The 24,080-nt window shown below is 45.0% G+C and overlaps 1 protein-coding gene across 7 annotated transcripts in view; it reads right to left on the bottom strand.

Moving 5' to 3' along the window:
- EPS15L1 (epidermal growth factor receptor pathway substrate 15 like 1) overlaps positions 1-24,080 on the bottom strand; it is a 127,167-nt gene that overhangs the window by 31,427 nt on the left and 71,660 nt on the right. For all 7 annotated transcript variants that reach the window (XR_004962009.1, XM_036281680.1, XM_036281675.1 and 4 more), the window contains exons 13-19: positions 22,352-22,424; positions 16,358-16,519; positions 15,308-15,505; positions 13,454-13,618; positions 8,346-8,469; positions 7,374-7,424; positions 4,943-5,079 (exon numbers count right to left, since the gene is read on the bottom strand). Coding sequence is in view for 6 of the 7 variants with exons in the window: in XM_036281680.1 (XP_036137573.1) it covers positions 4,943-5,079; positions 7,374-7,424; positions 8,346-8,469; positions 13,454-13,618; positions 15,308-15,505; positions 16,358-16,519; positions 22,352-22,424 (910 nt within the window). In the remaining variant the exon portion in view is untranslated. The remainder of the gene's footprint in view (positions 1-4,942; positions 5,080-7,373; positions 7,425-8,345; positions 8,470-13,453; positions 13,619-15,307; positions 15,506-16,357; positions 16,520-22,351; positions 22,425-24,080) is intronic.

Raw genomic sequence — 24,080 nt, 5'->3', positions numbered from 1 at the left:
ATACCAACATATTTCACAGAACTAGAACAAACACTCCAAAAATTTATATGGAACCAAAAAAGACTCCAAATAGCCACAGCAATCTTGAAAAAAAAAGAACAAAGTAGGAGGGATCATAATACTGGATATCAGGCTATACTATAAAGCCATTGTAATCAAAACAGCCTGGTATTGGCACAAGAACAGGCATATAAATCAATAAAATAGAACAGAGAACCCGAAACTGACCCAAGACATTATGCTCAATTAATATTTGACAAAGGTGGCAAGAACATACAATGAAGTACAAACAGTCTCTTTAATAAATGGTGTTGGCCCTGGCCGGTTTGCTCAGTGGTTAGAGTGTCAGCCGACAGACCAAAGTGTCACGGGTTCGATTTCGGTCAAGGGCACGTACCTCGGTTGCAGTTTGGTCCCCGGCCCTGGTAAGGGTTGTGCGGGAGGCAGCTAGTCCATGTGTTTCTCTCACATTGATGTTTCTCTCTCTTCCCCTCCCACTCTATCTGAAGCTAATAGAAAAAAATATCCTTGGGTGAGGGTTTAAAAAAAATAAAAAAGAAATGGACAGCTTCATGCAAAAAAATGTAACTAGATCACCAACTTACACCATACACAAGAATAAACTCAAAATGAATGAAAGACTTAAATGTGACTTGTGAATTCATAAAAATCCTAGAAAAAAATGTAGGCAACAAAATTTCATACATCACACCCTGGCTGATTTGGCTCAGCGGCTGGAGCATCGGCCCACGGACCAAAGAGTCCCAGGTTTGGTTTCTGCTGGGGGCATGTGCCTTGGTTGCAGTTTGTCCCTGGCCCAGGTTGGGTTGTATGGGTGGCGAACAGTCGATGTCTCTCTCGCATCGATGTTTCTCTCTCTCTCCCTCCCACTCTAAGATATAGGCAAAAAAAAAAAAAATTTTATATATCACATGCAGCAGAATTTTCATTGATAGAACGCCTAAGGCAAGAGAAACAAATGAAAAAATTAATACATGGGACTACATCAAACAAAAGCTTCTGCAGAGCAAAAGAAAGAAGCATCAAAATGGAAAGGGAACCCACTACATGGGAGAGCCTAATTGCCAACAATACATCAGATAAAGGGTTAATTTCCAAAGTATATTTAGAGTACTCATACAATTCAACTAAAGAAAGACAAATAATCCAATTAAAATGGGCAAAGGACCTAAATAAACACCTCTCCAAACAGGACATACAAATGTCCAAGAGACATATGAAAAAATGCTCAATGTCACAAATCATCAGAGAGATGTAAATTAAAACAACTATGAGGTATCACCTCACACCTGCCAGAATGGCTGCCATCAACAAATCATCAAACAAGTGCTGGCGAGGGTGTGGAAAAAAAGGGACTCTAGTACTCTGCTGGTGGGAATGCAGACTGGAGCAGCCACTATAGAAAACAATATGGTTTTCTTCAAAATATTAAAAATTGAACTGCCATTTGACCCAGTGATCCCACTTCTAGGAATATACCCTAAGAAGCCAGAAATACCAGTCAGAAAGAACATATGCATCCCTATGTTCCTAGCAGCACTATTTATAATTGCTCAGATTTGGAAACAGCCCAAGTGTCCATCAATAGATGAGTGAATAAAAAAGATGTGGTACATATATACCATGGAATACTATGCAGCTGTAAGAAAGAAAGATCTCTTATCCTTTCAGATGACATGGAGGAACCTGGAGAGTATTATGCTAAGTGAAATAAGTCAGTCAGAGAAAGATAAGTAACACATGATCTCACTTGTTTGTGGAATATAATGAACAAAACAAGCTGATGAACAAAATGGACCCAGAGACAAGAAGTAGGGTTTAGAATGACAAACCTCAGAGGTGGGAGGTGAGGGGGGAGGGAAGAGATAAGCCAAAGGACTTATGCATATAAGCATAACCAATGGACATAGACAACACTGCTCTGGGGTGGGGGATGGGAGGAGGGTGTCCATGGGGTAAAAAGGAGAAACATCTGTAACAAAAATAAATTAGGCCCTGGACAGTTTGGTTCAGCAGTTAGAGCATCAGCCTGCGTTCCAGACAGACCCGGATTCAGTTCCCGCTAAGGGCACGCACCTCGGTTGCAGTTTGTCCCCAGCCCTGGTTGGATTGTGTGGGTGGCAGCCACTCGATATGTCCCTTTCACATCAAGGTTTCTCTCTCTCTTTCTCCCTCCTAATCTATTTGGACAAAAAATGGAAAAATGTCCTCGGGTGAGGATAAAAAAAATAAAAAATAAAAAAATAAGTTAATTAATTAAAAAGAAAATTTTAGAATACACTAAAAAATAATCCAAAAGAAGTCAGGAAAAGGGGAACAGAGGTACAAATACAAAGAGGATTAGAAGCAAGCAAATAATAAAATACTAGATTTAAATCCAACCATATCAATAATTACATTAGATGTTAAAGGACTTAGCCCTGGCTGGTTTGGCTCAGCGGTTAGAATGTCAGCCTGAGGAACTAAGGTCACAGGTTCGATTCCTGGTCTAGGGCACATGCCTGGGTTGCAGATTAAATCCCTGGCCCTGGTCAGGGTCATGCAAGAGGCAACCAGTCGATGTGTCTCTCTCACATCAATGTTTCTCTCTCTCTCTCTCTCTCTCTCTCTCTCTCTCTCTCTCTCTCTTTCCCTGCCTTCTACTCTATTTAAAAACCAGTGGGAAAATATCCTCTGGTGAGGATTAACAACAACAATAAGTGTTAAGGGACTAAACTAGACACTCCATTTAGAAGGCAAAGATTTCCAGACTGGATAGAAAAGCAAGCCCCAACTACATACTCAACTCAAAAGACATCCTTCACATATAAACACCAAATAGTCTGAAAGTAAATTAATGAAAAATATATATGATGGAAAGAATAAGCAAAAGGAGGATAAAGTGGCTACTTTAAATGTGTGATAAAACAGATTTCAAGACAAAAATATAACCAGAGAAAAAAAAAGAAACCCTTTATAATGATAAACAGGTCACTGAATCAGCCCTGGCTAGTTTAGCTCATCAGTTAGAACACTGGTCCACGGACCAGAGGGATGTGGGTTAGATTCCTGGTCAATCCCTGGCCCTGGTTGGGGTCATACAGGAGGCAACCAATTGACCCCCACCCCCTCTCTCTCTTTCCCTCCCTCCCTTCCACTCTATCTAAAAATCAATGGGAAAATATCCTTAGGTGAAGATTAACAACAAAAAGGTCAGTACATCAGACAACAATCATACATGTATAGGCACCTAACAGAGCTTCAAAATAACGAGGCAAAACTTGACAGAATTAGGGGGGATATAAAGAATTCCACAATAATAGGAGATTTTAACACCCTACTCTCAGCAATTGGAAGAGTTAAAAAAACCACAGTGAAGACATAGATGACATAGATGACCTGAACAATACTATCAACCACTTTGACCTAACTGGCATTTATAGACCATGACACCCAGTAACTGCAGACATTCTCCCTAATTGTATGTTCAGCAACACAGATATGTTCACCAACACAGACCATAAAACGAGTCTCAATAAATTTAAAAGGGCTAAAACATATAAATATGTTCTCTAATAACAACAGACATTAACTAGAAATCAATGTTATAAGACTTAAAGGAGAAACCTAATTATCTGGAAACAAAACAATGCATTTCAAATAATTCACTGTTCAACAGAGAAATCACAAGGAAAACTAGAAAATATCTCAAACTGAATAGCAATGAAGATGTAACATATCACAATGTGTGGAATGCAAGCTAAAGCAGTGTTTAGAGGAAATGGGTAGCATTAAACACATTAGAAAAGAAGGTCTAAAATCAATGGTCTAAAATCAATTTCTAAGATGTCAGAAACAGAAAAGCAAAGTACTAACCCAAAATAAGTAGGAGGAAGAAAATAATAAAGGGCAAAAATCAGTGAAACAGAAGAAAAATTAACAAAGCCAAAAGTTGGCCTGTGGAAAAGATAACAAAATTGATAAGGAATAAGAGGACAGATAGTCAAAACCAGAAAAAAAGGGATTCCTTGACAGGTCCTGTAAGACAGAAATGTTATAAAGGAACCCTTGCCTTCAAGGAACTCTGGGTCTGGTGGTACAGACTGATAGGTCCATGGAGAAGAGGAAAACCAGAGAATGTATAAGGTGGGGCCAGAGATGCAGCCTAGACACAAAGAGAGGCTACAAACCATCCTCACATAGTCACACAAAGTCTCTATTCAATCACAAAAAGTGACTCTTGCTTTTTAAATCCTAGTTGACACTAATTTAACTCAGTCTGTTGGGCCTAACGTTGTCCAAAATGTATGGTTTACTAGATGCTGGGGGTGGAGTAGGGTGGGGTGATGTTTGCCTCACACTAAGTTTGGCCAGGCTTCGGGTTTGAACTTCCTGCTGCCATGACCGGGACCCACTGAGGCAGTGTGACTCCAATGTCACTATTAGTGCTGTGCACTAGAGACAGCAGGGGTGGTCATGTGGGGGCCAGGGTGGTGTGTGGAAGTGTGTGGTGCTTTACTTTGTTTTGCCTTTGTTGGGAAACAGAACAGCAGTTAGGGCAGGGACAGAGCAGAGAACGCAGCAGGTGGGCTGAGCTGAAGAACAAAGGGGCTCAGAAAAGGACAGAGGAATGATAGCTGTTCAGGACAGAGGAGCCTCCTGACCTGGGCTCCCTGGACCACTGGATCTGACACCCTGCTTCACAGATGATCTTCGCAGGGACTGAAAGGAACAGCCACTCTGCCATCCAGTGATGAGACTTGGCCCATGACCTAGCTGCTAGAGAACCTCCTGGTCTCACAGGGCCCACAATCATCAGGCTTAGTGAGCATAGCTCAAATGACGGAGTCCTGACTCAACCCACAGGGTAAGATAAGGACAGGCTGCCTTCACATAGGGACAGTGAAGACAGGTAGCACCTCACCTTTCCCACATCACTCACCTTTGAAGGTAAGGGAGGGTTTTTCGTGAATGGATCGGAGGTAAATGGGTCATTCTTTGTCTGTTTCTTAAAGAAGTCATCAGGGGCAGAGCCATGGAATGGGTAGCTTTCTTTGAAAGGATCTCCTCCAAATGGATCTAGAAAGTGAGGAAAAGAATGTACCATGAGTACACAACATTGTTTAGTGAAAAAAACTAAGTATGAAAGAACACATAACTGACTGATGCCATCTAGATGATATTCTATAAAAGGTAAAAAACCATAGTGACAGCCCGGCCAGTATGGCTCAGTGGTTGAGCGTCGACCTATGTACCAAGAGGTCGCCAGTTCGATTCCCAGTCAGGACACATGCCCAGGTTGTGGGCCCAATCCCCAGTTGGGGGCATGCAGGAGACGGTCAATCAATGTTCTTGCTCATCGATGTTTCTATCTCTCTCCCTCTCCCCTTTTCTGTCTCTCTCTCTAATATCAATAAAGATTAAAAAAACAAAACAAAAAAAAAACCATAGTGACAGAGAGCAGGTCAGTAGTTACCAGGGATCTAGGGGATTGATAGTGGGCAAGCACAAGGAAACCTTTCAGGATGATGGAAATGCTCGTTAACCCACATTACTGTACTAATTTTTCAAAACATGCCCTGGCCGGTTTTGCTCAGTGGTTAGAGCATCGGCCAGCGGTCTGGAGAGACCTGGGTTCAGTTCCCGCTAAGGGCACGTACCTCGGTTGCAGTTTGTCCCCGGCCCTGGTTGGTTGTGCGGGTGGCAACCACTCGATGTGTCCCTTTCACATCGATGTTTCTCTCTCTCTCTGTTCCGCTCTCACCCTCCCACTCTACCTGAACAAAAAAAAAAAGGAAAAATGTCCACGGATGAGGATGATAGAAAAAAACTCATCTTGCCCTGGCCAGTGTGGCTCAGTTGGTTGAAGTGTAGTTCCAAACACCAAAAGATGGCTATTCAATTCCCAGTCAGGGGACATACCCAGGTTGCAGGTTCAATCCCCAGTGGAGGCATGTGCAGGAGGCAACTGATCGATGTTTCTCTCTCTCCCTTCCTCTCTCTACCATTTTTTTGTTTGTTTGTTAATCCTCATCCAAGGATATTTTTCTGTTGATTTTCAGATAGAGTGGGGGGGAGAGAGAAACATCAATGCAAGAGAGACACATTGACTGGTTGCCTCCCGCACAAGCCAGATCAGGGCTAGGGATTGAACCTGCAACCAAGGTACGTGCCCTTGACCAGGAATTGAACCTGCGACTCTTTGGTCCATGAGCTGATGCTCTAACCACTGAGCAAAACCGGCCAAGGCTCAAAATATCAATTAAAAAAAATTCATCTCATTACATTTTTAAAATTGGTAAATTTTACTGTGTCAAGTATACCTCTTAATAAAGCCAATTTAAAAAATAACAAAAATAAACAATGTGGGCAAATCCATAGAAACAGAAAAGTAGATTAGTGGTTGCCAGGGTCTGTGGGAGAGAAAATGAGGAGGTGACTGCTAATGGGAATAGGGTCTTGTTTTGGGGTAACAGGAATATTCTGAAACTAGATAGAAGTGGTAGTGGCAGAACATTGGGAATGTACTAAATGCCAGTGACATGTTCACTTTAAAATTGTTAATTAGCCCAGCCGGCGTGGTTCAGTGGATTGAGCATCATCCTATGGACTGAGAGGACCTGGCTCGATTCCCAGTCAGGACACATGCCGGGGTTGCAGGTTTGATCCCTAGTTTGTGGATGTCAGGAGGCAGCCAATCGATGTTTCTCTCTCACATAGATGCTTCTCTCTCTCTCTTTCCCTTCCTCTCTCTCTAAAAAGTCAATAAAAACATATTTAAAAAATAATAATAAAGTGTTAATTATGTGTCATGTAAATTTTACCTTAGTTAAAAAAATAAAAAAGAAAAATAGGCAGAGTGATCCCAACACCACAACCACAATGTGTACATTCCCCTCAAATGTGAGGTGCAGGCATGATGACTGGAGAAGGGGGAAAGCTAGCATCACCAGGAGGGAATAAGACACTAGGCTTTCATGCAATGCAGATGGCTGTCCTTCCCAGTGCACACTGCTGCCACTCTTGGGATTTATGGACAGAAGTCTTGCCGTGTGCGGGTACTATACCACACAGGTGCTGCCACAGGTGACACAAGGAGGCACATGTGACCGAGTTGCTGTGTGCAACAATCACCTGGCTACCGGGAGCTCCTTTTCTAGTTCTTTTGGGAGACTGGCAATAAGGGCATCAGACTTTGAAAGGCAGGGACAACCTTGCTGCAAGTTTCCTTCAGAAATGAACCTCCCTGCCATTTGGAGGGGGACCTGGTGGAGGAGAATGGAAGGTGTTTTACATTGCCCTCGACTTGCACTAGGAACTAGACTATTCTGAGGACGAGTCCATGAAACGTGTCTTTCAACAAAGGCTTTTACCTGTAGAAGCTGTCTGCTGTTCTGCAAAAGGGTCATTCTGGAACGGGTCACCTAGATTAGAGAGAAAAATGTTTAGCTCTATAGTAGAAATGACCCTGGCATATCAAAGTGGGAGAGCGGAAAAAGCCATTGGCTGAGGCAGTTTTTCATGGCTAGGACATTTAAGATGAAACGAAAGGTATTTTGACTGCTTGACACAAGCCAGAGTCAGAGAAAACATACAACAAACCAGGATTCACTCTTCTCTTTCTATGCCATGTGTCACTCCTGTATCTCATCTCCCCCTCACATCTCTCGGCTACAACAGGGGACTCGGGGCTGCCCCAGTCCTAACTCATGTGGTCCGCCCGGAGCCACGATAAGCTGGGTACATATGAGCCTCAGGAGCTGCCTGGTGCACCCTGGGACCTAAGGCACTTCACTCCAAATCTGAAACTGGAAAGGCTCCTGCTGCCACTCCCTGCCTCGGCATTTTTCTCAGAAATGTACAGATAGCCTTCCTGGAAATACTGTTTTGCTCTGAAAAAAATGGGGAAACTTAAGAAATCTTGTTTCTAGAAATTCTTAGTTATTTTTGATTCGCCTGTGGCTCTGGATAAACCCACCAGTTAAGACCTTAAATTAACGTGGAGATCTGTCATTCACTAGGTAGCTTCATAATCATTACTGTATCTGATTATCTTACCAAATCGTTTGAGTGGACTATGGAAGAATGAGCCACCCCACTAGTGAATGAAAACTGAAGCTTGCGGAGTCTAAGGGCCAAGCAAGCCATAGCTGTTCCCACCACACCCCAAGGCCTCAGCTCTTCAGTTAACTGGGTAAGGTGAAAACTTAAAAGGCCCATGAGGCTCCTTTCCTCCTCCATTTCAGAGGGTCATGTCTCTCAACTATTCTAGTCACTGAACAACCCTAAATGGCACAAACAAAAGAACAGCGTTTCAGTGAGAAAGTGGGAGCCAAGTGAAATACCTTTGAAGGGATCAGCTCCTTTAAATGGGTCAGATTTGAAGGGGTCTTCTGCCTGGAAAGGATCCGGATGAAATTCTTGGGCATTGTTGCTAAATAACAAGGCTTTATTTTTGAAAGGATCATCCTAAAATTTTGTGAAGAGACAGGACAAGAATTTTATTATTTCAGGTTTAAAGCAAAGTACAGAATTCCATACCTAACTCATAATTTTTCCTTTAAGTGCTATGACCCTAAAGAGGGCAATTTTTTTAAAAAAAATCATTGAAGATGGACTTTAGTTAATAATATTGTGTCAACAGTGATTCATTAGTTGTGACCAATGTGCCATATAAGATGTTAATAATAGGGGAAGGTAGGTGTGGGAACTCCCTGTACCACCTTGGCAATTACTCTGAAAGTCTAACACTCTTCTAAAATAAGTTTATTTAAAAATCATTGAGTAGAAGCAATCCAAGCATCTACTGATGGATGAATGAATAAACAAAATGTGGCATATACATGCAATGGAATATTATTCAACCTTAAAACGGAAAGGCTGACATATGCTACAACGTGGATGAACTTTGAGCATATTACATTGAGTGAAATAAGCCAGTCACAAAAGGACATATATTGTATGATTCCACTTATATGAGGTCCCTATAGCAGTAAGATTCATGAAGACAAAGGAGAATGCTGAGCACCAGGGACTGGGGGATGTGGACTGGAAGTTAGTGTTTAACGGGGACAGAGTTTCAGTTTGGGAAGATGCAAAAGTTCTGGAACTGGATGGTGGTAATGGCTGCACAATTTGAATATACTTAATGCCTGTATACTTAAAAATGGTTAAGAAGGTAAATTTTGTTATGCGTCTTTTACCACAACTAGAATTTTTTTTTTTTAATCTGCCTCACTGGTTGAATGTGGACCCATGCACTGAGAGGTCACCGGTTCAGTTCCCAGTCAGGGAGCATGCCCAGGTTGTGGGCCAGATCCCTGGTGGGAGGATCTGCCAATTGATGTTCTCTTTCAGTGATGTTTCTCTCTCTCTCTCTTCTCTTCCTTCCTCTCTCTCTAAAAAATAAATAAAATTAAATTAAAAAATCATTGAAAGAGAAAATGTCACATTTTTTGAAATCAAAAAGAAAATATAACAAAACACCCAATTGCAGCAAGGGACTCTTCAAAGAGGTAAGACCTCCCTCGGTCATCTTTATCTCAGAGAGTGTGTGACCATTTTAAAACATGCTGTTTCCACACCAAGAAACATTTTAAAACATGCTGTTTCCACACCAAGAAACATGCTGGCTATTTACATCCTGGGAGGAAGTGAGTGCTTATGCAGTTAGAACTACTAGAGCATATACAGTACTTTGCATTTTTTTTTAAGTGCTTATTTCTAGAAACAAACAAGCATATTTAAATCAGAATGAAAAAGATTTGTCTTTGAAGAGCACATTTTTATAGTGGATATGGCCTGAGATGGTGGTGGGGCGTGAGGTTTACAATATACATGGGAACAATGCATTTGGTTTAGAAATACTGAATGTGTTCTGGTTAATGGAGACATATCCTCAGTGAAAACATGAAAGTTTCACTGTGGTATTAAAAAGCACAAAGTCCTCCCTGACTCTGGCAAATGTGTGAGCATCTATGGGGCTGGCACACGAATTCATTATTCCAACCAACCAAAACCAAATAAAAAAGCTGGAGCTTCAGTCAAAATACTAACAGTGGTAATGGGGGAAATGACATCAAAGGTGCCAAAGGAAGATTCCTGACAAGGTTTCCCACCGCATGAGCCAGTTCACCTGGGGGGTGGGGGAGCAGGACGGTTTTCAGAGGCACTGGGCTAACAGGAAGCCATGGCCTTTGGATAAACAAACCAACACCCTTGGCCTCTGATGAATATGAAGCAATTTTTCTTACCTGGAAAAGATTATCTGGAGCCTCCAGCCAGGGTGGGGAAACCTTCCCAAGGCAGGGAAAGCGCGCCAGGTTCTTAGGCAAGTAAGTACAGAGGTCTGCAAACACCGCGTCTGGTGGCAGAGCGCGGTTCTGTAAGGATATTGTGGTGCTAATGACCACAAGATGGATACCCAAGTAACATCCAATGGGGTTCTCAGACCCAGAAAATAAGATGGAGTCTTAATCTAAGGAAGCCAGGAGACCAAGGGGGAAATAAGCCTCTCAAACAGTACCATGGGCAAGATACCTGCTCCAGAAGGATCAAGAGGGATGACAACATGGATGAAGTAGGGAGTTAAGAACGACAGCTTGGCCTCAGAACAGCAGCTTCTTTCATTTTTAATTGGCACTGATTTATGAGTTGGTTGGGTTTCTTTGTTTTGGTTTTTAAAAGTATTTTCCATCATCACTTGGAAGACTACCAAATACCAGTGGACAACGGCAGAGAAGAGAATGATTCTGGGGGCTCTTGCCATGAGCACCCTGAACTGAAAGTCGGGTCTGCACTCTCTCTCAAGAGCGATTATTTCCCTGAGGCAGCCGCTGCTCCCTCCTCTTCAAAGGAGAAGCCTCAGAAGACCCTATCAGGATTCATGTGGTTAGGGTAACCAATGGGGGTTTAGATTCCATTTCACAGATTCAGAACAGAAAACCAGATTTCCCCTGGCACAGAGATTCCATAACCTCCCCATCCACGAGAACTGAACCATCTTCCAACTTAGAAGATGCGAATGCAGCAGACCAGCATGGGATGAGTGATAAGTCCCTTGGCAGAGGTAAAATAACTTCTAACATTAAGTTCAGTGACCAGTCTCAAGTTCTATACTTCACAGGAAATAGAAATGACAAGTGTGAAAGGGCATGAAAGGGGTTTCTGTGACATTCCTTCCCTTTAGATAGGGCTGAGCAGTGGAATGCTGGTGAACCAGCTCTCTGAAAAAAAGTCCTTCTGCCAATTTTCATGGTGTAAATTCTAACATTGTGACCAACTTCAAGTTACCGAAAGTTGAACAACCAGCTTACAAAATGCCTATTTAATAATCAGCTCTGGAGGGTCAATAACACTGGCTCCTGTGTGTAGCTGGGGCTGGATGCAACAGACAACCCAGTCTTTCAGAACGAGTTCTCAGCAAGGCTTATGAGCTACTCTCTACTAGACAGGTTGGTTGGGTATTTACATCAAGGTCAAGAGGCCAGTATACTTATCATCCAATAAAAGAAAAAATATAATTATGGCTTTAAGAATCTTGTATCTCTTGGACAAAATAACACAGTATGAGCTTAACACTAAACTTAGTAATTTTAGTAGAAGTGCCCAGGCGCAGAAAGTTCTAGATACAGCTCTGTGGTTACCCTAATCTCAAGACAAAACCCCTCACTTTCATCCCCTGCCCCCCCACCCCCCCCACCCCCCCGCATCTTGAAGAGAACCAAGAACTCTCTCTCTTGAAGAGAACCAAGAACTCTCTCTCCTCTGGAGCAGTCTGGAAATGTTCAGGAGTAAATAAAAAGCCCTCTTCAAAGTGTTTATTAAGAAATGGAAACAAACCAAAAAAAATGCTTTAAAAACTGTATTTGTACAGGATATAGTTTTTCTTTCAGACACCAGTTGCAAGTTTCTATGTAACATATCTGACATCAACATTCCAAGATGAACTAACTACCATGTAAATGCTGCTCTGCTTAGAACACATATTAAGGTTAAAAAAAAATCTGGGGTAGGCGGGGAAGAAATCACTGGCTACTTGCAAATTGCCACTTCACTGCCAACTTTTATCCAAGGAAACCAATTTTATCAGAACCTGCCAAAGGGTTTAAGAGCAAGGTGTTCCTTGAATTAGGACGGAACCAGACAAGCTGAAAGCCGTGCGAGGGGATCAGTGACAAGGGGGAAAAGTAAGAGCAGGGCTGTGAAGCTGAAATGCACACCAAGGGAGCCAGACCCCAAGCAGGAAACTCTGCCCCACACAGTTCATGAAGAATGGATGTTTGTCATCTATATTCAAGCTGATGATGGGCCCAAGAGCAGATAGGAAAGTGTCACCCATTTACAACTCCACAAGAATGAGGAATCAGAATGGCTGAGAGAGGCAGTGATGGCCAGAGACAGGAGACAGATAAGAACACCAGCAGCATACTCTAAGCAATGGGGGAAAGAAGGCTAAACTTCCTCATAAATTCTTGGGACTGAATACTTGGCTAATGAGAAAAGAAACATGTCAAGGAATGAACATAAACAGCTGAGTCTTGAGAGAGAGAGAAAGGCTGTGTTATTATTACAAGGGGGAAAAGAATCCAGGAAGCAGAAGGCTGGGAGCAGAAGGCAGGCTTGGAGGGGGAGCTCTGGAGGAGAGGTGCAGTGCAGGGTGAGCTGCTAAAGGCTTTGGGAGCAAAGCACAACAAATCCATCAAGACCAACCATGTCCCAATGGCACCCTCAAGAGCAGAGAGACACTCTCCTCAGCCAAACTAAACTGGAAACAACACATACCAGGGCTCAGGGCTAAAAAGGCAGACTCTGGTAGGAATGGAGACATGACAATCAGAGGAAAAAGTAACACCTGCTAGATGCCAGTAGCCTGAGAGCCCACAGCAACCTAAGAAGTCAATGGCCCCCTCGGGCCTTGATCAGGGTCCCCAGGGTCATGAGGTTTGGATTCAAGTGCTGAGGTTTCAAACTTAACCAAAACTTCAGACAGAGGCCAACTCATAGGTGAGATAGCAATGTCCTAGGAGGGCTGTCATTTTCTTGATCTTTATCAATATATTTTATGTTCAAGGTGCTCCTTGTGGTAACAGACAACACACATTCCCTCAGACCCTCCATTAGTGGGATGTAGGTTTCACATTTTGGGAGACGGAAGTTTGGTTAAGTTTGGGAAGCCTTCCACATTTGGGTGGTTGGCCCGTGGAGATGGAAGTCTTCAAAAAAGTGGTTTTACAAAGGATTCAGACCCATCCCAGGCTTTGTCCCAGATGAAGCATGCCACATATGCTGGGCTGCAGGGCTGGTGGGGACTCTCAAAGCAGCAGTGAAAATGAGAAACACCCTGCACTTGGATAGAACAAAGCTGGCATGTGTTGGACCGTGTGGGAAGGGCATTCTTGTATCCCAATGTGGGATCTAATCCCAGGACTAGAATACATTATTCAACCTTTACCATGGTTCCAAAACTGCCCCTCTCTGTCAGGGAGACACCCTCGCTCAGGTCAGCTAAGTTGGTCAGGCTGGCGCCGTGGGCCTCATCGAGCACCTCGTCGTACTGCTCCAGGCTCCTGTGGGCTTCCTGCTGGCTTTCGTGAAGCTGGGCAAGTTTGCTTCTTGCCTACACAACAAAGACATCACTTGCATCAAGTGGTATTTAGGGAAAAAGTCTCAAGCAAGACATTTTTTTCTTCTATCACCCAACCCCGAGCAATTCACATGAGTAATTAAATTACCCACCTAAGAAGTAGGCAACCCCTGTCATCATGTTTACAAGAAGTGAGACCTCTCATAAACCAAGACGAGGACCTTCTCATGACCCCAGGAGACCTCTTTGTATCCCCAGCCCCTGAGGCATGAGCTCAAAGAAACATTTGTCAATTCTGAACAAACTGAAATTAGACAAAACCCAGATTCACAATCTGTTCAAAGTGGTTATCTGACAGTCATACTCTTTTATAGTGATTTTATTACCCACTTGTTCCTCCTTGTCCTGTAGAAGAAATGTGAGGCCCAGGAAAGGAAGACAATCTACAAGGTCAGACAGCCCTGGGCATGCACTTTAAATATCTCAAACACAGAGAGTGACCTCAGACTGGGACCTAATCTCTCTGTTTCCTCTTCTCCAAAGTGAACCATTGGAAATTATTTAGTAAGACAAAGTATGGCAGGGTGGGCATTAATAAGCAGCAGCTATTGTTATTATCATCATTATTATTAACATACACTTACGTCTTGGCTCCTTCCTAGATTTTACAAATTCTAAAAAGATTGAACATAATCCTACACGTTAAATCCCCCTAGTACATATTTGTGATCAATTTTTGTCTCTAAACCGGTAAAGAGAACAAAAAGCTCTATTTGGTTAAAAAAGGAAGCACAGCCCTGGCCAGTCTGGCTCAGCGATAGAGCGTCGGCCTGCAGTCCAGAGAGACCCAGGTTTGGTTCCCGCTAAGGGCAGGTACCTCGGTTGCAGTTTGTCCCTGGCCCTGGCTGGGTCGTGCGGGTGGCAGCCACTCAGTGTGTACCTTTCACATTGATGTTTCTCTCTCTCTCTCCCTCCTGCTCTATCTGAACAAAAAATGCAAAACTGTCCTCGGGCGAGGAAAAAAAAAAAGGAAGAACAAACAAGTATTTCAATATTGCCAAGGGCACACATCACCCCCATTCTGTAGGTGGGACACCCAAGGGCCAACAGAGAGTCCTTTGGCTGTCACATTAAGCAGGGCAGGAAAAGAGAGCTCCTTCTGTTGGTAAGCAGCACTGTAGATCAGGTGGCAGCAGGACCGGGAGGGGCTGCCCAGGCTGCTTGAAGAACTGAAGAAGGGCTCTGCATTCCACAGTGCTCATTACAGGGTGGGGCCTCCTTGATATACTAGTCTTTGAATTGCAAAGGGACAGAGAGGTGCTGGGACATGTCAGACTCTGGCCCTTTTGCTTGTTCGAGGACCAGGCTGGAGAGATCATTTCCTGAACCCAAGGCTCTCTCCCAGTGAGCCATTAATTTAATGCTCTTCATTGTGCCCCCGCCCACTCCCTGAAAATGAGATACACTCAGGCAGAGAAGGGGAAAGACAGTGGGCCAAAGTCAACATGATGATGGAACACACACTGGGGGTTCTCAGCGCTTAACCTCCAGGCCGGCAGGGTGCAAGTTAAGTGAGTGAGACCTAAGGGAACAAGAGGCCTCAGGGCAGACACTTGGTCCTACCAGTCACACATCAACATGTGAGTTCACAACAGCTCCTCCACTTGGCCAAAGACCCCAGGTCAGAGCCAGCCTTAGCAGGGCCTGCTCCCAGAGAGATACCTGGTTGATTTCATCTTGCGTGGACTTCAAGGACTTGATTATGGTTTCTAGTTGAACCTTTCCGGCCTGAATGCTCTGCTCTAGCTGGGTCTCTTCCTGCTGTAGCCGGTTCAGTTCTGATTTGGCCCGATTCAGGTCGTCCTCCTGGGACTTCAGGTCGGATTCCTGTGATTGGATCTGGGTCTTCAATGAGGAAATCTGAAACAAGATTAAATATGGCTCCAAGGGACAATTCTTAGTTCATGGTCCTGGAACAAGCTAACCCAGTCAGCTAACCCTGACTTCCTCATGGGCCTTCTCTCTACACCCAAAACAAAGACAGAAACAACAAGGCAGACAGACATGCTCACCCCATGTGATTGACAGAAAGTCACTTTGAGATAAAGAGGAATTCAGCCCTGGCTGGTTTGGCTCAGCGGTTAGAGCGTCAGCCTGCGGTCCAGAGAAACCCGGGTTCAGTTCCCGCTAAGGGCACGTACCTCAGCTGCAGTTTGTTCCTGGCCCTGGTCAGGTCGTGTGGGTGGCAACCACTCGAGGTGTCCCTTTCACGTCGATGTTTCTCTCTCTGTCTCTTCCTCCCACTCTATCTGAACAAAATATCGAAAAATGTCCTCAGGTGAGGATTAAAAAAAAGGATAAAAGAGGAATTCAAGCTCAAGCTGGAATAAGCATAGGCAATCTGTACCTAGGGGCTGAACGTCCACGTATGAGGCCTCAGAGGGTTTTATAATCTGCTGAGGCTACAGCCTCCCTGGTTTGTAACAAGCAGTGAAGACAACAAAGGAAGGTGTGCTGGATCCCCATGCTATTGGGCACAGGCCAGAGTAGGGTATCTAAACACATGAGTTCATGGGGATTGAGGCTGTTCACTCCTATGACTTGGCAGGTGAGATTGAGGTCAAGCCCCAAATGCATAAATACTTTTCCAATGATATGTCCAACTACTCTATTTAACCAGCAGGATTCTCCACATTGTATTTCAAGGTCATTGTGAGCTTAGAGAAGCCCTTAGGAAGCTCCCTCCTCATGCTAGGCACGGGCAGGACTCACCATCTGAGTCTCATCCTGGCACTTCTGCCTGACATCATTCAGCATGTCTCGGAGCTTGGCTTTCTGCTGGTCCATTTCATCAAGGCGGTCCTGAGCATCCTGCTTCTGAGCTTCTAGCTCTTGTAAACTGCTTGTTTCCCGGTCTAAGTCATTTTGTAATTCCTAGGGAAGGGTTGTGTGAATTTACTTTGAGACTGGTGAAAGTGGGCAATGCTGATATAATAGGTCACAGCCTGGGCTGGAGCGCCCTGGACATCTGTGCTTGGGGTAGCACCCTACCCACACACACTGTGAATGCGTGCATCTCAGCTGGTGACCTTGATCTGACACAATCTCTCATTAAGTCCCTCAGCAAATATTTAACAATAGCCTAAGAGAGGCCAGATGTCAGGAGAGGGGCTGGATCCCTGGCAAGAAAAGCTCTCCAGTGACCTATGGCTGAGGGTGGGCAGGGGAGAGGCATCACCTGAGCACAAATGAACTAGGACGAAAGGCACAAAGAGACAGCACGAATACTGTCAGAGTCACGTGGGGCACGGGGAGATCAGACTGATGCTATACAGGTGGAGAAGACCCTGGTGAAAGCACTACTTATGATGGACCCGAAGAACAAGCAGTCAGAAAAAGAGGCAGGAATGTGACCATGTTATCTCAGACATGCCCTGTGTTCACCACTATCAAGTAAATTCAAAGACCCACTAGAGAGGCCTGGTGGAAGGGGCCACCGGGGGCTCCGAAGTGGGTGGGGGTGTCCATTCCAACTGGAGCAAAGGGAAGCAGGTTGAGGGTGGCAGAGGCTGCACTCGCTTCTGCAGTGAGAAGACCCTGCACATTGTTCAAGTGTGGGAGTGGGACCTGCTGGTTCTCCATTGTTAAAGCTCCTCCACGTCAACCATATCTATAGAGATGGCCAGTGCAGGAATCCTTGGCCCTGGCAACCATACTCCTAGAAAAAGCATCCTAGAGGTATATGGAATGTGTGAAAACACAAACATCTGTAACAGCAAAATCATCAACAATGCAAATTCAACCAGGCTGATGACTTACAGCCCACTCGAGGGACCAGGGACACTGCACCTCAAGCTCCAAGTTACAATGTGAAATGAAGAAGGGGTGTGACAGAGCACGTGTGTTGGGGAGAATCTGCATAGATGTCTTTCCTTAAACATGCAAAGGGAAGACCTCTTGGGAGCAAATCCACTGCCCCTCTGGGGACCAAAGGGAGAACAGGAGGCTTCTCATCTCTGATTTTCACCCAGACACACGTCTTATCTATCTGAAATAGGATGGCAGAAGAGAGTGCAGCCTGAGGAGCCAACAGAGAGAGCCAGGATGATGGACAGAGGATTCAGGCTGGGCTCAGGGAGAGGTGATGGTGGCCTAGGCAAGGTGGTATCTGTGAAATCAAAGGAAGGGGTGGATTTGAGGGTTCCTAAGGGGGTGGAGAAGGACAGGTGGTAAGGCCGATCCCCAGGGCTGGCCAGGGCTGCAGGTGGCTAGTGCAAAACAAAACCTGAAGAAGGTGCAGGGTCTCCTTCTGCCTGCTATGAGGACAGGAACATCACGGCTCTCTCTTCTCTCAACAGGCAAAATGCATCTCTGAGTTATTTTGGGGAGCTGGGTTCTTTGCTCCCCAGTCTCCCTGCCCCTGCCCTTTAATTCAAGGAGCACATCTCAAGTCTGACAAGTTTGGGAGATGACACAGAATGTCTGAAAGGGGGTTGGTGGTGGAGAGTCTGGGGTGTGGGTTTACCACATCTGAGGGAAGGACAGGTGACGGAGAGGGAGATGAAGTGAGGCAGCCTGGACAGCAGGTGGCCAACAGCCTGGGCCTCGTTCTGTAATGGATAAGGAGCCACTGAAGAACACTGCAGGGATGAAGACCCACCAGCTCATGTTCAGAAAGGGCGCTGGGGTCAGAGTTGGGGAGGTATCTAAGCAAAGAGAGGACAGAAACAACCCAGACTTAACACAATCCCTACCAGAACCCTAGCCTGCTTCTGTGTAGAAACTGCAAGCAGATTCCAACATTTATAAGGTAATTCAAGGGATCCAGACTAATCAACACAATCTTGAAAGAGAAAAACAAAGTTGACAGACTCATACTTCTGGATTTCAAAACTTACTACAAAGTTACAGTCAGCAACGACAGTGGTACTGGCATAAGGAGAGACATTAGATCAATGGGATAGAACTGAGAGTTCAGAAATAAATCCACACATCTAATAGCTAACTGAATTTCTGACCATTCAGTGGGGAAAAGAATAGTTTTTTCAACTAAGGGACAACTGAATCTCCACATACAAAAGAGTGAAGCTGGGCCCTTACCTCACACCATATACAAAAATTAACTCAAAATAAATCAAAGAGTTAAAACTATACAATTCTTGGAAGAAAACATGAGGTAAATCTTAGTAACCTTGGGCTTGGCAGTGAGTTCTTAGACATAACACCAAAAACAAGAGAGAAAAAAAGAAGAAATCAATAAATTGGACTTCACCAAAATTTAAAACTTTAGTGCTTCAAAGGACACCATCAAGAAAGTAAAATACCCTGGCTGGTGTGCTTAGTGGTTAGAGCGTCATCCTGCACACCAAAGGGTTTTGGGTTTGATTCCTGGTCAAGGGCACATACCTGGATTGCAGGTTCGATCCCCATCCCCATTTGGGGAGCGTGCGGGAGGCAGCCAATCGATGGGTCTCTCTCACATTGACGTTTCTCTCTCTCTCTCTCCCTCTCCATTCCTTCCCTCCCATTCTATCTAAAAAAGAAAGAAAAAAAAATCAATGGAAAAAATATCCTTGGGTGAGGATTAACAAAAAAAAGAAATTGAAAAGAACCCACAGATGGGAAACTATATCTATATCTATATCTATATCTATATCTATATCTATATCTACATCTGATAGAGGACTTATATCTAAAAAACATAAAGAACTCTTATAGCCAAAAAGTGAAAAAACCCAAATATCCACCAACAAATGAATGAATGAAAGAAATGTGTTCCACCCACACAACAAAATATTACCCAATCATAAAAATAAATGAAGCACTAACACACACAATATAAATGAACCTTGAAAACATCATGATGAGCAAAAGAGACCAGACACAAAAGGCCACACAGTATATGATCCCATTTATGTAATATGTCCAGAAGGCAAATCCATAGAGACAGAAAGCAGATTAGTACTTCTCATGGGTTGGGAGAAGGGGAGTGTGAAGTGACTCCTAATGGGAACAAGGTTTCTTTTTAGAGTGATGAAAATGTTCTATAATTGATTGTGGTGATGGTTGTACAACTGTGTGCATATACTAAAAACCACTGAAGTACACAGTTTAAATGGGTGAATTATATGATATGTGAATTATATCTCAGTAAAGCTGTTGTTACAGAAACAAAATGAAAAGATGTCACAAGCCTTCACTAATATGGTAGTGGTATTGAAGGAAATGGAGACAGGAGCTGCCTACGGCAGGATGGGGGAGGGGGATGATGTGAATAGGACTGTGAGGGCTGACACTGAGTTTCCAATGCTTAAAACCAAAGGTAGCCTGGTCAGTGTGACTCAGTGGTTGAGCATCAACCCATGCACCAAGAGGTCGCCAGTTCGATTCCTGGTCAGGGTACATGCCCAGGTTGTGGGCCAAATCTCCAATGGGGGACATGCAGGAGGCAGTCACTCCATATTGGGTCCTAAATCACAGTCATGCCAGCAGGTGGGGCATATGATCTCCTGGCCTGACCCATTTGGAAAAAGGCAAACATGTTTTCACAGAACTTTAAAATATATATATATTGTTCTGTCCCTGACCAAGAAACTGCCATCAAACCTTACAGCAAAGCCTCATTCTAGCCAGCTTACAAATGAGGCCCCCAAAGACAACAGGCTAGCCAGGATGGCATTGGGCTTTCTCCCAACTGTGGGGGGGGGGTGTCTATCGAGGTGCACGTTCCCCAGTGTTGCAAAGATGGTAGGGGCAGGCTATCGGAGACCACCAGTTGGGGCTCCAGGTAGTTTCATTATGCCTGCCACAAACCAGAGGGACAGGACCTCCGGACTTCAGATCGAGTCTCTGCAAAGACCTGATGGCTTCCTCACAATCACCTGGAAGCAGGTGACAGAAACCAGTAACTGGTTTCCTTGGTAGTTAAATGATATTACAGCACCCAGATCCTTGGTGATCAGAATGCAAACCACAGCTGGCTTGGGCAACACAATGAGAAGGGAGAACCACTCAGGTATCTGTGTGGCCGGGCTGGGCTGAAACACGAGGGAAGGTGAGGCCAGCTCCGCCACACCAAGGAATGAAAGGATACAAGGTGAAGCAATGTGGATGATGGGAGGGCTCTGTGTCTGAGAGGTCAGTTCAAGAACATGGGTGAAAATCAAAGGACGTGGTGAGAATAAAATGATTGGATGAAAGTACAAATATGCAGAAAAATAAAGTCACTTCATCTGTGAGGTGCTCTTATAAAAGCACTGAATTATCAGAGGCAGGCCAGTCCCTGCCTTCCGATCCAGAACATTCCAGGAGACCATCTAAGGCTCAATCCTCATGGCCAATGTGCAGAGAGAGCAAGAAACCAGTGAAGAAGGGTTTGGACACAGTAAGGCGTGAACCAATGAGTCCTGAAGCTGGGTGGGCACACCCACCCCACCCTGTCTGCAGACTGCAGCTACAACAGAGGACATTTCTCACAGGGCTGGTGGGCAGGCATCAAGTGCCATCCACCCCATGTCTCATAAAGTCCTCCAGCCCCTTGTGTGTAAATGCAGGGAACAGGTAGGAGGGTTGTCCAGCACCCTGTGAGCCTGACTTGGCTTCTCCTAGCCCAGCTCGGGTCCCCACCCTAGGAGGTGGCCCAGAATGAACCAGCCACTCATGTAGCACACACTGAGACCAGATGCTGCTCTTGGCTCTATGCAGAGCAGCCCACGCACTGATCCTCACTGCCGCCCAAGCTAAGCCACCCATCCATGGTTACCCAGGTGGGACGTGGTGGGCTGGCATCCTGACTGCTCGGCCATGCTCCTCTCTCCCCCAGCTCTGAGTTCAGAGCACTCAAGGCCCCCAAGCAGAGCCAGTCACAGCTCAGCCTCACTCTCAGGGCCCCAAGACCAACTCAAGTCCTCTCCCAGTGGCAGTGCCTTCTCTATCCATTCACACCTGGGACACTGCAGGAACTTATGTCTATTCAAGGGTGTAGCACCCAGGTGCTGACCATTTTGTTCCTGGTGCAACCTCCCCTCTACTCATTGGATAGCTGGGTTGGCCCCAAGTAAGTGCTGAGCATGTGCCAGACCCCATGCTCCAGCCTCACAACCCAGAAAAGTAGAACACTCATTACCAATGTCACACAAGGCCCAGAGATGTTAAGTAATTTGCCCAAAGTCACACAGCTACTAAGAAAAGCCGAGTTCGAGCCCAGGCAGCTAGACTATCCCAGTCTCTGCCATCACTACCTCCCACTAGGAAACACTCCAAGCAGAAATATTCTAAGGACAGGTTAGAGGCCATTGTCCAAAACTCACAAACTCGGGCTAAAAGAAGGCTACATGTTGTACGATCCCATATATCAAGTATCCAGAACAGACAAATCCACAGAGACCGAAAGCAGATTAGTGCTCTCTGGGGGAGGGGGAATGAGGAGTGACTATTAATGGTTATGAGGTAACCTTTACAGGAGTGATGAAAGTGTTCTAGGACTAAAGATGATGGCTAAGCAACATGATATGCTAAAAATCACTGAATTGTACACTCCAAAATAGTGAATCTTACATTACATGAATTACTTATCTCAATAAAATTTTTAAAAGCCCCTCTCTATGATTATAGGGAACTTAAGAAAATTCACTTGGAAGCCCCCACAGACCTCCAGTTCCCAGTGAGTGAGAGGGCCATTTTCCCCTCGCCCCCATCCTGCCACCACTGATGGAACTCCCTGCATTTGAAACAAGTCAACCTGACCAGAAGGAGCACCGTGCTTACCTGCACCTCGTTCGTTTTCTGTCTGATGGCCTCTTCCTTTTCTCTAATGTCTTGTTCCAGTGAGTATTTCTCCCTGAATGTTTAAAGATATTTCATCATAGTACAGAATGAATAAGTTAACCATTACCACAGTTCAGACTCTCCACAGTACAGACTTCTCAAGAACCAATTCTGTCCATGCTTATGGAAACCCACCCTGGATGACCCCTCTTAGTGGGGGGTTAAAGTCTAGGAATGACCCCAGGGACCATTCATCCTAGGCTATCCCCTCCCCTGAGAGCATAGGTAAAAACTGTGGATGCAGTGAGGCATCACACCCACTGTGGCCACAAAAGCCCTTTAAAGCAAAGGATTTTCAAAGCGAGTCAGAGTGATGCCCATCATGAGAAGGATTTTATTTTATTTTATCCTCACCCAAGGACATTTTTTGCATTCATCTTCAGATAGAGCGGGAGCGAGAGAGGGAGGAAGAGAGAGAAACATTGATGTGAGAGAGACACATCGACTAGCTGCCACCCACAGGACCCCAACTGGGGCAGGGGACAAACTGCAACCGAGCTACGTGCCCTTAGCGGGAACCGGACCCAGGTCGTCTCTCTGGTCCATGGGCCGATGCTCTAACCACTGAGAAAACTGGCCAGGGCATGAGAAGAACTTTAAACATTGATGTTTTAGAAGGGAAGAACCAGAACAAGTGAGTTCCCAGCCAAATACAGTGGGAAAGAAAACCGCTGAACTAGATTCAGATCTCGATCTCTCTCTCCCCACTTCTCCTCCCTCCCATCTCACTGTCTCCATCTCTTCCCCCTGCCTTTTGTCTTTCTCTCCCCCTCTCTCCTGCCCCTCTCTCCACCTTGACCTCAGCCCTGTGAGATCTTGACCAGGGAGCCTAGTCAAGCCCGCTGGGATTTCTGGTCTACAGAGCTGTGCACTAATAAATGTGTGATATTTTAAGCTGCTACATTTGTGGCAATTCGTTATGCAACAAAAGTAATGCTCTCCAAATCCTATATTCACTCGTTCAATGAACCTACTGCTTGGAAGCACTGAGTGCTGAGGACATGGGGACACATTACAAGAGGCTCCTACCCTCATGGAACTCAGTCCAGTGGGGAAGACAGGTGACAAATCAATACACAAATTAATACAACCTAAGGGCCACAAAAGAAATCCAACAAAATAAGGAAAGGGAAAGGCTCTCCAGGGATGTGGCCTGTGAATGGGAGACATGGGGGAAGAAATTCTAGACAACATGAGCAAGAAGGCAAAGCTTTGGCTGGGGGGAGCCATGGTGAGAAGTTTGGAGATGTAAATGGTGGGGTGGGGGGAAGGGGGTTGTACAGGGCGGTCCAGAGGGCTGGCAGCAAAAAGTGGTAGTGAAGCTCTGGTCCCTGGAGCTTCCCCCAGCTAACCCCTCGCAGGAGGCTGTGGTTGGCCACTGTGCACACCAGGTGCTCATGGAACCCTGCCTGTCTCCTCAACTGCACACAACTCCCCTACCCAAGATTTGCAGAAACCAGCCTCACTCTCCTCATGAACTGTTGTTTGTGCCCCCTCCCCCAAATTCATATGCTGAAACCCTAACCTCCAAAGTGATTATATTAGGAGATGGAGCCTTTGTGAGGTGATTAGGTCATGAGAGTAGATGCAGCCCTCATGAACAGGATTAGGGACCTTATAAAAAAGACCCCAGAGAGCTCCCTTATCACATCTGCCATGTGAGGGCACA

Source organism: Molossus molossus, unplaced genomic scaffold, assembly GCF_014108415.1.
Source record: "Molossus molossus isolate mMolMol1 unplaced genomic scaffold, mMolMol1.p scaffold_m16_p_4, whole genome shotgun sequence".
Taxonomy (NCBI): Eukaryota; Metazoa; Chordata; class Mammalia; order Chiroptera; family Molossidae; genus Molossus; species Molossus molossus.
Note: the sequence above shows the minus strand (reverse complement) of the source record. Positions and strands in the feature narration are given on the sequence as shown.